The 15,518-nt window shown below is 39.1% G+C and overlaps 1 protein-coding gene across 1 annotated transcript in view; it reads right to left on the minus strand.

The window, feature by feature from the left end:
• Positions 1-6,077, minus strand: part of coro2ba (coronin, actin binding protein, 2Ba) — a 34,361-nt gene extending 28,284 nt beyond the window's left edge. The window contains exon 1 of the mRNA XM_032560156.1: positions 5,714-6,077. Coding sequence (XP_032416047.1) covers positions 5,714-5,728 — 15 coding nt within the window. The 5' untranslated portion in view covers positions 5,729-6,077. The remainder of the gene's footprint in view (positions 1-5,713) is intronic.
• Positions 6,078-15,518: the final 9,441 nt, after the last annotated feature.

Genomic DNA, 15,518 nt, shown 5'->3' on the forward strand with positions numbered 1-15,518 from the left:
GTGGCGTGCATCATGTTTGAAGCAGAGCTCCAACAATATAAATATATATGTATATATATATAAAAAAAAAAAATCACAGCACATCGTATACACTCACAATACCATGTGTGAGTGATAAAGTACAAAACATTAATCATCTGCGCTTGAGTTGAAGTTGCATAAGCATAAAAAAAAATGATGTTGTTGTAAGCATCGATTTTTAGCTGGGTGGGAAATGCAGTTTTCAATGTCCGTTTTACAAAACAGCATCAAGCTTTCCATGCAGGTTGTTTCACTGAAAGAATAAAGCAACCCATTGCGCAGGTAATATTGTAATGCTGACATTTAAATTCAGTAAGAAATCCACAAAAAGCATTATGATTTTTGGTATTTATGATGTGCCCATCAAGGGAACTAAAATACTAAATGGCTTACATTTAAATTGTGGTACTTTTATGGATAATTTATTCTAAACGTGGATATCTCCAGAAGCAAAATTTTACAAGACAAAACAAAAATACAGTTTAGGCCAATTGGCATACCTTTGTCAGAAACTAACCTTTATGAATAAGTGAAATATTTATTTCTGCTTTTTCTCAAAGTCCGGGATGCACGACCTACATCCCGACTGAACCAACTCAGCAAACAAACACAAACGTGCACACACACATACGGGATGTACACTTAATCTCAGCTGAAGGGGAAATGAAGGGAATGCTGGAAACGGACATTCTCTCCCGTCTCATAATTTTCTCAGAGGAGCTTCAGAAATAATTTCACATCATTTCCGGCTATTTTATTTGAACTCCTTCCCTTTGGGGAATCCAAAAAATGAATGCTCTGATCCAACAAAAACCACAGCAAAGCCTTTACCTTTGCACTTCACTCGATACATTTAAGCCATATTTTGGCAGATCTCCAATCCGTGATCTTGTGTCTTGTTTTTCAGTGAAGAAATTATTGATACGGTAAGAAAAAGGAAGAAGAGCTTCCCAGCTCTCCTGCCAGTGCACTTCAGGTTTTTCACACAGAATTGCAGAGTACAGTTTTACATACAGTCACAGCAACACAGACACACACTGAGCTTAGTAAGGAAGCTTTTTGACCGGCAATGAGCTCATTGGATCTGAATGTCTTCCTGTGGTGAATGCTTTTTTGTTGCCTTCACACAATATTCCTTTTTTCCCCCCGCTTTGCTTTATAAAGAGGAAAAACAAAAAAATCTATCACAGATACAATTTCCCCTCCCTGTCACTCTTTTATCTGTTCTGCTAAAAAAGGCTTAGTTTCGTAATACTTCTCCTAAATCAGCTTAGCTGTTGTGTAATTTTCTTGCCCCTGAAAAAGCAGGTTTTTGGGTTGCCAGGTTAGCGATTTAGCTTGCAGTTTTATGTGCCAATATGTGTGAGAGAGGGTGTGTGGGTAAACAGCAGACTTGACAAATGGCCAATGGTCTAAATCAGACTCAATTAAGATTTATGGTGGGCGAGGTGCTCCAAGTAAAGAATTCAGACAGTTTAAGTGCGTGTGCACATGGTGGTAATTTTCCTGTGGCAAGTTTTAGTTTTCTGTTTCACTTAAACAAGTAAAATTACAATAAAATTATAGTTACGAGGAAAGAGTAGATGCTTTTTATAGCATATTGGGACTGGTTTTATCCCACTTCAGTCCTGATAGGCTTACTGTACTGCTAAGAGCAGATGCTGTACCATAAACACACTGAAAATGGCTTTCAGACGTCTTTACAACCCCACATGTGCCTGACATCAGAGAAGCATGGGGCTCCCTCTGTCATAATTGGAGTGTTTGCAGATATATAATTGCAAACACACACACACACAGACACACACACACACAACGCAGCTGGAATGCTAATTTGAATTATTTTGGATTCACGTCAATACGTTTACTGTAAAGCCTTCATTGGCGAGCAACATATATTTATGCGTTTGTAAGAACTAACATTTATCAACACATGGACTACTGTCAGTGTTAACTGAAACGACTGTTTATTGCCATCTAAAGGAACAACAAAAAAAAAAAAAGATTGCAAAAGCTCTTCCTCCAACTGTATGCCTGCTTGATCACATGCAATTCCTGGAAATGTTTCATTGTGTCGTCCTTCCAAAAAAACAAAGGAATGTGGAAAGAGGTGGTCTTGCAAATCGCAGCTTTTGTTATTTAGAAGGTATTCACCACACTGTCTGAAGGTCTGCAGTACAACTATTCGTCAATGTTTAAAGGATAACTTGCTAAATGTTGACAAATGACACAAAATTAGTAGCATAATTTAGTTCTGTAGGAGTTTTTCCAACCCAACATGTCTGACTGAAGTCCATCTGGCAGAGTGACCACTGTCTCCTGAAGCGGTCACTTTGCTTCTCTGGTAAACGCCACAGCAGTTGGACACATTGGACCCGTTCAGACAAATCAGAGCCTTTAGAAGCATGGCCTCTTGCTCATTTACTCATTTGCAAAGACAAAATCATTAAGAATCATTAAGAAAAACAGAGAGATATGCTGCAATAAAGCAACATGCAGCACAGGTTTTGCACACTGCGTAAGATCTGTAATGGATTAATGATGATGCAAAAACAAGCATGTATAACGTCATAAATCTAAAGAGGAAATGCCACATGCCAGAATACATGCCATAGGGGAAAACAGATACAAACCAACTACAAACTACAAAGTTAGGAGCAGTTGGTTTATTTTATGTTTATCTGATGCTTTTTGCACCTCAATCACCCAGAATAAAGAGCATCTGGTTCTGGAAAGAGGTCATAAACATTCATTTATCTATAATGATCTTTCGTAGTATATTTTCTAAATGACGCTTCATAGTCATTTATTGCCAGAAGGGTCCCTTCCCAGGTTGAACAGCAAACAGTCATGGATGCAAACTTGTGATGACCTATATTCTCTGTCAGCATGTGAGTAAACAGTAGGTTTTCCCTCGGTTGACTGAGCAAGCTTGGTAACTAACCAAACTGATTTCTTGACATAATCCATCAAAATCAATGAACACCTTCCTAAACCAACACATTTCAGTACTCACCATTTTTACCACGAAGCAGGAGTTTATTGATTAATTAATAGAGCAGAATGTTCTTTGATATGCAAGATTTTACAAAAGACTCTAATTATAGCCTGAATACTAACTTAGGGTAGAGAAAGGGAAAAAAATGCATGCACACGCTACAGTTGGTGTTCTCTCTAGTGTGACATCATTTAATAGATAAATATGGGTGTCAGTAACATCATAACAGTTTTGGTAAAAAATAACTAGCAATATTTCAACCAACATTATAAAAATGTTTTCATGGTGATCCTTGAAAGTCTCTTCCAGGTTCATTGCTGACCAAATATGCTCAAAAACAGCTTCTTAGTTTATTTTTGAAGCAACTAAAGAAAAATACTTGGTGTTTCTTAGAATAAAAACAAAAAGTAGAACGGACTGACAACTGAGCTGAGTGACATTAAATTGTCTCAAGGTGAGTTCATCTGTACATTAACTAAATAGAGATTTTTTTAACCTACCTTCTGCCATTTTTGTTCTTTCCTACTATGTCATACCCATGCATCTAAGCTAAGGCCATAATATTAGAAAAACATGTAATAATGTTTAAGGATTTCACAGTTTTGACAAGACTTTCAATAAGTAGACAAGTACTCAAAGAATCTATTCCTGCTTGCAGTAAAACAAAAAATATTGAGCTACTGGGAAACAAAACCCAACAAAACAGATTTATTGCAATAATCATACATTTATGATGTATTGTAGACTATTCAAATCATTGTATGGCAATAAATATCTTTAAGTATTTTCATTAAATATGACAATTATGGTCATAAAAAAATCCTCACTTCTCTTATACTTGAAATATGTCTTTCTATAGATGTTATAATTGTTTTCTGATCCCTGTTTGGACTACTTGACTCTGTCAGAATAAGGAACATGAGAGATGACCCCCTACTGGTAGACATTATTTATTAAGAAATAAAACCTAATTTCTTTACAGCAAGCTTAAGGTAAAATATACAAAAAACAACAACAACAACAAAATCAGTTTGTCAAATTGGGCACAAAATAAACTCCTTGTTGGTAGGATTTGTGCAAATCACCCATATGCTGCCATTTTTTAAAAAACAGCACAAAACAACCAGAGGTATGACATGGCAAAGAGGTGAAATAACCACCATCCAAAATCTGACACCATCCCAAGCATCGAGTGCCCCACGAAGGTTATAATAATGGAACAAGGAGACCAGGCTGGTCTTGGTATATTTTAAAAGTATAGGCCAGATTATGCAGATCTAGGTTTGTTGTGTTGCATGAGCTTCTCCCCCGTTCAAAACTGCCTCTCTGGTTCCTTGTGCTAAAGAGAAGGAGGCTGTTTAGTCCTGTCAGCACAGCAGCTCGTGTCCCGTGTCCCTCCCAAGGTGACTTCTCTGTTGTTGGCAGGCAGAGCCATGAAAACAGCTCACTAGAGTCTCTCACTGCATCTCCCACACAGACATTCATCATCATTTAGATGCCACTCGGAAATCTGCCATTGTACCTTCCTGTTTTCATTTATTTCTTCTTTACCCTTATTTGATTCACTGTTTTTCTAGGAAATCAACATGCCAGATAAAACAAAAGCGAGGCAGCATTCATTAAAATTCTCTCCAGTGCCTTTTGGCCTTGACTACCGTGAGATTTAATTCATGGCTAAGTGCCAAACATGAACACCTGACCTTTTCCTCGTCCAGATCTCATAGTGGAGATTGCTCACCTACACAGCAGAACACAGACCTCCCACACAATGTCTCACGCAGCCAGGAAAACGTACTTTGCAAGCAGCTGTCTGTAAATTTGAGTCAGAGACTTCAGCTCCAAACGCGAGTATCGTCATTCTTTATTAACAAAGCTTTGGGGCTTAAATTGCAGGTGTCTTGTCACCACCAGTGCATTAAATAGGCCATTGTCCCATGTCTACAGTAGGTCATCTATTTTGGTCCAGGTTAAGTCTCTACACGGGAGTAGGTGTGCCAGTTTCCTCTCTGTGTGCGTCTTCCTCTCTCCCTCCCGGGTAATTGATTAAGAGGATTCATCTGGGTGCTGCATGTTAAGCACAGACTGCAACCAAAAACACACACACACTGACAGGCTACTAATATCCACACAAACACAGCCGAGCACATTGGTAAGTTCCCCTTGAGTGGACACTGCACTATTTACACACATTCCCAGAGGATGCATCATGAAACTAATCATATTAATGCATACCTAATTCTAACTCCCACTTTAAAGTTGAGCAAATATCAGAGCCATTGGCTGAAATTTTTATGATTTACCTTGTGGGGAACCCATAATTTAGATTTCTGGGTTTGTCATATTTATAAGCAACACGCTAAAGGGACACACTTGATTCCTGCCGCTGTTGGCAAACAAATCATCTGACTGTCAGTTGATTTGTTTTCCTCAAGAAAGAGCAGCAGATCTAGATCACACCAGCAGTTGTGTCAACTTGCCAAGAATGACATTTTAATGCACATTAAAAACAACAGATATTTCAGTAAGCTGATCCCATCGGCAGTGTTGAGGCAGCAACAGCAACCTTGCTCAACTTTAACACTACTTAAAAGCTCTTCTTCTATCATCTACAAAAAGCATAACCATGACCAATAACATCTGGCATAAATTTTAAGACAGAGTCAAAGTTACATCTGGAATTGAAGTCTTCCCTACCTTTGTGACAGTCATGCAGAACCAGTGGGTGAGGAGCAGGCCAACGTCCCCTTCAAGCAAAGAAGAGCGCCGCAGGAGTGGCACAGTGATGAGGAGGAGAGGAGGGCAGCTCTGCTGAATATGCAGAGGGGAGAGCAGAGAAAGGAGGGGACAGTCAGGTTAGTGTGTCTGGCTCACTCAGTGCGAAGGGGCCGACTCCTGCTGCAGTGAAGTAATAGCTGGCAGTCGGCGTGTGGCTGGTTACTACAACAGGGAAAAGCTCCCAGCTAGGATACACCCCTCCTCCCTCACTAGCTGCTAACTCACAAACCCACCCACACAGGGATGATGCGCGCAAAGCCTGCCCGCCTGCCACTCGCAGCTCTTCCCGCTCTCTGATATGATTAGCGACGGGCTAATACAGCTTATCGATGAGCAGTGGGGAAGGGCTGCAGGAGGAGGTGGGAGCAGGGCTGCCTGCCTGGGACGGGGAGCAGACTGCAGAAACAGAGGAGGAGGGAGGGAGCTGGACGCTGTGTCGCAGTCTGCTACTCAGGCATGTCAAATGGTGAAAATGAATGTGGCGTTCTTTTTACGTTAAGAAGAAGATTTAAAAGGCACAGAAACACATTTGGAAGTTGTCTTTAAATTAACAATAATGCCCTTCAAATAAATTAAGTCAATTTATCTAGCCGAGGATGTTCATGGAGGGGTATTCTCTAAGAGGAGGATGTGCGGTTTCCAAAACATCTGGGGCCCATCTTTACTTCTTTCAGCTCTGACCTTCAGCATGAAATTGAACGTTTTGCTGTCTAAATGAAAGTTTGCTCATCTGTCATAGTCCTCAAGTGGAAATTGATGGGACTTCTTTTGGAAATCAGTCCTTGACCAAACCAGAGGATCCAGGTGTCGCACTTAGAAGAGATGATTTATCAATTTTCGCTTGTTGTGACCACATAAGGATCTTGTACCAGTACAGACAGATCCTCGGCACACTCCCTCTTGTAAATACCTCCTTAATGTGTGATGTTGGATTATTTCAACGCAATTCCCAATTGGAGGTGGTTCTATGCACATCCAGAATCAAGAGTCACCAGTATCTCTAGCAGGGTATTCAACACCAGTCCATGAAAAATACTATCCTGCAACTTTTAAATAGATTCCTGCTCCAAGACATCAAATGCCTCAATTACTTCAACATGTCAACAAGTTCTGCAGGAACCAGATATTGAGGTATTTTATTCAAATGAGCAGGAATGTGTCTATCGTTTGCAGTGCAATAGATCTTGAAGATTGGATATGGAGAGCTGTTTGATTAAAACTTGAACCTTTAGGCAATGGATGTATGTAAAATCATTGTTTAGCAGCTTTGCTAGAATCTAGTATTGTTACTACGACACCGTGTTCCAAATTATTATGCAAGTGATAATTTCTCAGATTTTCTTAAATGCAAATGATGCTCAGTATAAGTTTCAAGTCATGAACTATTACAGTATAAATCAAATTTTACTGAACAAAGCTCCCCATGAGAACAGTATTTTTTTCAAAAATAAAACTCAAAATGCACTGTTCCAAATTATTATGCACAGCAGATTTTCTAAACATTTTATAGATTATAAAGAACTGCAAACGGTCATTCTTTGAATGTGCAGCATTAAGTGGTCACATGTACTAAAATCCAAAGCTATTTCAATCAAAACATCTCAACAGACCGAGTTACATCTTAACATAGGACCTTCTTTGATATCACCTGCATAATTCTTGATCCATTGAACTTGTGAGTTTGTGGAAAGTTTCTGCTTGAATTTCTTTGCAGGATGTCAGAAAACCTTCCCAGAGCTGCTGGTTTGATATGAACTGCATTCTACCCTCAGATCTTCTGCTTGAGGAAACTCCAAAGGTTCTCAATAGGATTGAGGTCAGAGGAGGATGGTGACCACACCATGAGTTTCTCCCCTTTATGCCCATAGCAGCCAATGACACAGTGGTATTCCTTGCAGCATGAGATGGTGCATTGTCATGATGAAGATGATTTTGCTGCTGAAGGTACGGCTCTTCTTTTTGAACCATGAAAGAAAGTGATCAGTCAGAAAGTCTATATACTTTGCTGAGGTCATTTTCAAACCTTCATGGACTCTGAAGGGGCCGACCAATGATTCTCTCCCCATGATTTCAGCCCAAAGCATGACTCCACCACCTCCTTGCTGATGTCACAGCCGTGTTGGGACGTGGTGGCCGTCCACCACCAATCCACTACTGCGTCCATCTGGACCATCCAGGGTTGCACTGCAGTCATCAGTGAACAAGTCTGTTTGAAAATTAATCTTCATGTACGGCTGGGCCCACTGCGACCGTTTCTGCTTGTGAGCTCTGGTTAGGGGCCCAATAGTAGGTTCATGCACCGCATGCCTCTGGAGGATCCTCCACCTTGAGGTTCCAGAGGCACCAGCAGCTTCAAATAACTGTTTGCTGCTTTGTAAGGGCATTTTAACAGCTGCTCTCTTAATCCAATGAATTTGTCTAACAGAAACCTTCCTCATTCTGCCTTTATCTGTACAAACCCATCTTTGTTCTGAATCAGCCACAAATCTCGTCACAGTACGATGATAACGCTTCAGTTTTTGTTAAATACAGTATTTAATGTTTTCATACCTTGTCATACAGCACTACACTATCTGATGATTTTCGTCAGCAGAGATCCTTTCTCTTTCCCATATTGCTTGAAACCTGTGGCCTGCTTAATAATGTGGAACATCCTTCTTCAGTAGATTTCCTTTAATTGAACTCACCAGACAAACTAATCAGCCAGCTCTCTGAAATTAATTATAGTGATTCAAAGAGCCCTGACACACAATACCATCTATAAATTTAATAGCACAACAAAAAATGTAATCTTTTAGACACTTAAATCCAATTTGCATAATAAATTGGAACAACACGGTGTATTTTGTTAAGACAGAATCAAAGTTTTACACTTAAAGTTAAAGTTAGTTCTCTGCTGCTTTTGGACAATATTTGGATTTTCCCCAATAGGAAAAGAGTGTAGTAACAAAAAAGCAAACAGCTTCTCTTGCAGAGTAACACATCTTTATCATACTGTCTGAAAAAAAGGGCACTAGAGACAAGGCAAGATTCCTACACCGTTTCCATGGCTCATCCTCCCACACTTCTTTATTGTGCCTGCAGCCCACAATACTGGCTTTGTTGTTGTGGATCTATAAAAGTTGTTACGAGTTTGTGTGTAAATGTCTAAACGCTTAAACACCAAACTCAGCAATGCTATGAGATATCTACTCATTCTCATTGGGATTTTTTTCCCTCCTGTTGTACCATGTACACTTAAATTTTCATTTGGTGGTGTCTTTCCTCAACCTCGTTGTCATTTGACCCCCCCCCAGTCACAGCATTTCCTATCTGGAACAATAGAATTTCCTGTGTGTGTGTGTGTGTGTGTGTGTGTGTGTGCAATTTTTGGATGGAGGCAGAGTGTCTTTAAATTGCAGGAGACAGTACAGAGAAAATATACATTATCTAGGTCATAAATGTCATGAATGCTAAGTATTATTTTAAGCTAAGATAAAGAATTTATAAAGAGATGGGGATGTTCATTATTACTCCACTCATTGGTTATTTCCTTTTCGTTTCACTGACAATACTTAAAATTTAAGTCGTTTAGAAGGAACATTCACGAGGCAGTAAATTGTTTTAAACTTACTAATTGGGCCATTGGGGTGAATGAACTGTGACGGATTTCTAGGGATCCTGGAAAAATACCACAATTCCAGTTCACTCCATGCTACAAGGTGTGGAAGGAAAACGCATAATCTGCAGGCAGTTGGTGGAAAAGGTGGTGACCTGCACAACTGTAGAAACCACCATGTCTCAAATATTACCACCACATGTGAGCCTCTGCTCAAAGAAATCACAACATCTGTATTCAATGTATGTATGGAAGCTATTGAAGAAAACATTATATTATTTAATATTAAAATTATTTAAAATATTGAGTATGACTTGACATTTGAATAGAGGGTAGTGTGCCTCATGTAAAAGCATGAATTACCACGTTTTTGTATCCGTTGGTCACAAGGCAAGGTATTTATTAACGTTTGGTTTGGAAATTTGTTGACAGTCCCCAAGTGAACCTCCGAGCGTTTGAGGAGGGAGCTCGAGAACGGCTGGCCAAAATTAGCGTTCATAAATCGGACCAACCTTGAGCTAAACGCCACTTGCTTGGCGGATATCGAAATATCCAATATTCAACTCGAAACTAACTTCACTGCGGTGTGTAACACAATAAAAACACCGGGATAAAGTTTGTTTTGGTCTGTGGCCTGTAAAGATGGCACCGAGCGACTGCGCGAGACGTAAACGCCCCACAACGTCTTATGCAGTGACGTTGGATCCAAAGCTCTACTGGCCAATAGTAGAGGAGGTAGACATAGAAGGCAGCTCTCCTCATTAATATAAAGACGCACACGGAAAAACAAAAAAAAAGGGCAAGCAGAAAAAAGACAATAAGAAAAAGGACAAACAGAAAAAGGAGAGGCGGCAATGACAAAAGAAGGAGGGCTTGCATAAGGAAAAGAGAAAACAAAATATCTACTTTTCTTGACAAAACGCATGTTTAGGGGAAATGAAAAAGAAAATATATACATTTCTTGACGGAAACTCATGTGTAAGGACAAGGAAAAACTAAATATGTATGTATGCTTTTATTTCTTATTATGTCAGTTTTGGTCCTCCATAGTTTTGACCATCTGGCGTCTGTGGATCAAATACAGACCATTTGTAACAGGTTGCCGCCATCTAGTGATCTTATTGTGTAACTGCCTGCACAACTGGATTTATTTTCATAGAAAGAGAAAGAAAAAGGCACATTTACGTAAAAAAGTGAAATAAAACCATAGTCGCACATGTGCTCTTTTCTATGTTTCATATAAAGCAGAAGCAGACATTATATGGGAAAAATATTGTAAACAAAAATACTCTTACTCCAAGTTAAAGTTGCACATTTTCCGATTTAAAGTGTCCGATGAATCTCCATTTATAATTCATCAGCATTACCTAATTATGCGAGAATCTCACCTGTTAGTAATTGAAGCAGACATTCTTTTAAAGCACTAAAAACAGTACAAGTTAACTTGTCTTTTTCTTACGTTTATGCTGAATTTTCCACTGATTTTTTGTTAAACAATGATTAACATAATTAACAACTGTAGCTGAGTTTTTACAGTTGGAGAAATCACAATTTACATGTAGCATTTTTAACAGTTTATTAGGCGGGAGTATTGATTTTAATCTTTATGTTATTCCCTTATCAACAACATACCTGGCGTGTTGCTTTGATTCTTTCATACTTATTTGAGAAATCTCTGCGTCGCCGGTGACAGCCATTCCGGGGCGCCTAAACGCTTGCTTTTGGCGCTGTCTATTTGCGCACGGCCTAACCTGGAGCACGACTCTCCTGTGCCTCCCCAGTTCAGCTCCACCAGACTAGTGGCTACAGCACTTAGCAAACAGATGGTGGATCCGGCAGCTTGTAATGTGACAATTGAGTCCAACTAGAATTGTCATGTCAGAGCCAAGGCGCATGCAGCCACTTTTATAGTCCATGATGAAAATGTAATAGAAAAAATTTTACAGGCCTTGTAAACTGGTGCAGGACAAAGGAACACGGAAAGAAAGAAACAACAGATTGGAACGGAAAACGAGGAAGGAACCATAGAAAACAGATGACTGGAGTTGAGTGAACACAGATGTCAGGAATAAGCTTAATTACTGAGCGAAGTGCAATGAGAACCAGACAACTAATCAGATGAAATGTGTAACAACTGTGGCACGGAGAAAACCTACAACCGCAAAAAATTTTACACTATTCAATTTTTATTTACATTTTGCGAAGAAGGAAGTGGTTCTCATATCTTCTTCGGAGGTTTTCCTGTTGTCTCCTCAAGTAGTTCCCGATGCAGCGCCACCGCAGGCGAGGGGCTAAAGGCTTGGCTAGTTTAACACGGTGCGGTGTCAAAGAGAACCGCACCTGCTGAAAATGTAACAGATGTTGCAATTTTTCATTCCCGATTCAATGAAGTCTACAGGACTATCAAGTGTGAAAACACTCTAAAGCCTGACAATAAGCTTAGAAAAATAAATACAACTATTCAAAAGACAAAAAGCAAGAGAAAGCTAATAAACTAATGGAAGTGTGTAAGAAACTATATTAAAGAGAAATGGACAGAATATGGCAATGACTTCAGAACATAAATATTCCACACTTTCAAGGTTTATGGTGAGATGAAGGTTCTGAGAAATCACAACAATCATCTTGTCGTGCACGGCCATTAGTGGTGCTTCTTCACCAGTGAATCGTCTTCTCTGGTAACTTCCAGATTAATTCCAACTCTGTAATATTCAAGTTGAAACTTTCTGCCTACCAAGGATCTCTGAAATTTTAATCCACTTACTTCTGTGTTCCTGCATCAATCCAGCATCTCTGGAGCAGTTTTAGTTAGCTACCCGCAGCCCTCCTGAGATGTTTACCTGCTGTTAATAAAATATCAGAGTATCCAACAATGTCCAAAAAGTTCAAAGACGATATTTTCCTAATCGTTACACAGCAGAGGCATGTGGCCACCATTGCAAAGCTTCTACTCACAACTGGCAGAAGGTGCAGAGTGAATTTGTATTTTAAGGAGAACAGTGTGACCTTTTGAAAAGACACAGCTCCAGCATCTCAGAATGCTCAGTTATGTCTGATAACTGACCATGTATGAAATAAACCCACATTACTTTCATTTTCGTGTTTCCCCTTTTTTAAACCACTGATTGCTGCAAAACAAAGTCTCTAAAATATCTAATATTACTAAAATCAAACATGACTCGTGCTACTGCTAGGTTTGTAACTCACTGACTGCTGCTTGCTATTAATTTAACATTATCTGCCTCGCTGGTCTGCGGACAGCAGAGGGAGAAAGAGAGACATGAATGGGTTGTGGGAAAGATGACGAGATGCATGAAAGGTGCATTGTCAGGCGATTATGCACTTCTGTGCAATTTATGCTGCGCTTTCGAACCAGCTTAACCACCAGAATGGCAACGTTTCATCCAGTTCTTTGACACTAGGCAACCACATGATTTACCCTCACAGAAACCGTTGCACTCATGGAACATTTAATGTTGGGGGGCTCGAATTTCAGCTTCTCTGGTGCAAAGATCAGTATTCCAGCCATTTGCACTCTGCAAAAAATTAAAAGAAAAAAAAAACACACTTTCTTTCTTTATGGGATAAAAGGTAGAGAGGAGAAGCAAAGGAGAGTATCCAAAAGGAAAATTGTACATAGACTAACAAGGACTGAACTGAAATTCCACACACAAAGAGGAAATTGCCAATGAGAGTGATTATGTTTTAGATAAATCTTTACGGTCCATTCAGAGTCTGTTCTCATGATGCCTTCCACAGCTATGAGTAAACATTTCTACGCAGCCGCTTCAAGCAACATCTTCTCTTTCAGTGTCTTTCCACTGGATTTTATTTCATATAAGTCTTTTCTCCCAGAAGGGTTTTCCTTTCCTGAACCTTTCATTTTCTCTGTTTTTTCACCTGCCGGTCATTGGGGCAAATTTAAGTAATCCTCCTAGTTCCAGTCCCAGTCATTTACCTCTGATTCATGACAGTGACAACAGCAGATGCATTTGTACTTTTGCAGCTCAAATGTACTAATTTATGTGATTTCTTTAATATATTCTTTTAAAAAGCCTTTTCATATTTTTTTAACCCTGTTGTTGTTTGAGTGTAGTTGTGCTGTGTTAAATTATCTTGGTATCACAAGCTTTCAAAGTCGGAAAGATGCATTTTTAACCTCCCCATAGAGAAATCATTAGTATTTATTTAGAATCAACTTACCAGAAGACTGGTAAGGTAATGTGGGACACAATGGGAACAAAAACATTTCTCAAAATCAAATCTTCTAAAAGGGCGATCAGTAATATTTTTGACTGAGCTGGGGAAGAGTTTGTACATCTAAACTGCATCAGACTGGTTCTGAAGGAACCTCTATATATCCTGCACTTCTGGGGAAGAAGATGTCTACTGGGGCTGATCTACTAATCAGGGTCAGACTTAGACAATTTAATAGTTACAATGTGTTAGTCTAAAAAAACAACAAATTTAGTCTATTTTTTAATGCAAGGTCTTAACAGTCAGACATAGAAAATATCAACAGATTTTATGGTACTAATGATTAAGGTTGTATCCATCTTAATTTTTCTGAACATAATAATGATTACATTGTATAAAAGACAGCATTCAGATTCTCTTAACTGATAATTGCTATGAGACTTACATGAGCCACGTCTGAAAGCAACAAGTTATGTGGTTTAAATATGTTGATGCCTTAAAATAAACTCATCCTTTCTTGCCGAACCCTAATTTGTCACTGACAAGTCTTTGAAAAATGGCACCTTTATTCTGAATACCTTTTTTTGAAATCATGCTTTTTATTTTTAGTTGATCAGAGTACACAGGCATTTTCATATTGTATTCCATGTCTTTCTGTTTCCCTGGGTTTTAAATCTAATGGCATGCATCAAATTCTCTTAGCTACTCATTGAAATCAGAAGGACAAGAGAGCTTGCCTTTCAAGTAAGGGGAATGTTCCTATGTTTAGAAGGTGTGAAACAGTCATAGGAAAACAGCTTCTTGTCTAAATTGAGCTATTTCCATAGGTAGAGCAATTACTGAAAACCTTAAAAAAACAGGAACTGTGACAAACAAAGTTATACTTTGATATAAAATCAATCTCATCACCATGCCATGACGTGTGCAGGAGCAGGACCAAAAACGCAGACAGTCAGAAGTCAGATGACGGTAGTTTCAGTGAAACGATGACAAGAATGACAAAGAACAGAACACAGGAGAACATGAGGTGGACCAAAAAGTCCAAAACCACAGGACATGACACACCATAAGCAATCTGGAAGCCAAGAGATGTGAAATATTATCACAATTACTGCTGGATGAATGCTGTAAATTTTCATAATCAGTTCATGCCACTACAATAAAATATTTTATATTAATGCTTCTTACTCATCTTTACTGTGCCAACAATAAGGTGGCTCTGTATAATTTTTAATTTTTTTCCCCCTTTGCCATTATGTATCTGTCTCTCTCAGACACACACTCACCACATGATGTCTGGAAACACACATGCACACACGCACGTTAACTAACAAAAGCCCAACATGTGGTAGCAGTTAAACGAGCTTTTGCAATCTCGTAGACCTAACCTGGAAAAAACATAGCTGGAAACAACACAGAGCTTGTCAAATATGTGATAATCAAAAGAGATATCCTTTGTCCCATATACTCTATCATATTATGGAACAAATGTCCACTATTTACAGGACATCAGCAGAAACACAGACGTTGAAACCTCAAAGCTGTTTCTGCTTATTCATTGTATTTTTTAACAATATCCCGGAGCTATATATTTGGGTCTCATAAAATTTGGTAAGCAGGAGAAAAGCACATTGCAAACTTATAATTCTCAAAGGACCATTCGTGGAGCTGATTGGATAAGACAGCTGGCGGGATTTGCCCTTATAAATATTCCTTTGGTCGTCAATGTTTTTACCATTGAATTTGAAATGCGTTTTATGCCCTGTTAGGCCAAGTTTAGGGATTTGATGTTGGCACGTCACAAATTTCTGACTTGCGGCTTTAAATCTCAGGGCTTTGCTGTCCTACAAAAGTGCTGAAGAGAACATATTCATAGAAACTCTATCTATGTGTCAGCCTCAATGACGGGGACGGTGTATGAGTCTTAAT

This window comes from Xiphophorus hellerii, chromosome 4, assembly GCF_003331165.1.
Source record: "Xiphophorus hellerii strain 12219 chromosome 4, Xiphophorus_hellerii-4.1, whole genome shotgun sequence".
In the NCBI taxonomy this organism is placed as follows: Eukaryota; Metazoa; Chordata; class Actinopteri; order Cyprinodontiformes; family Poeciliidae; genus Xiphophorus; species Xiphophorus hellerii.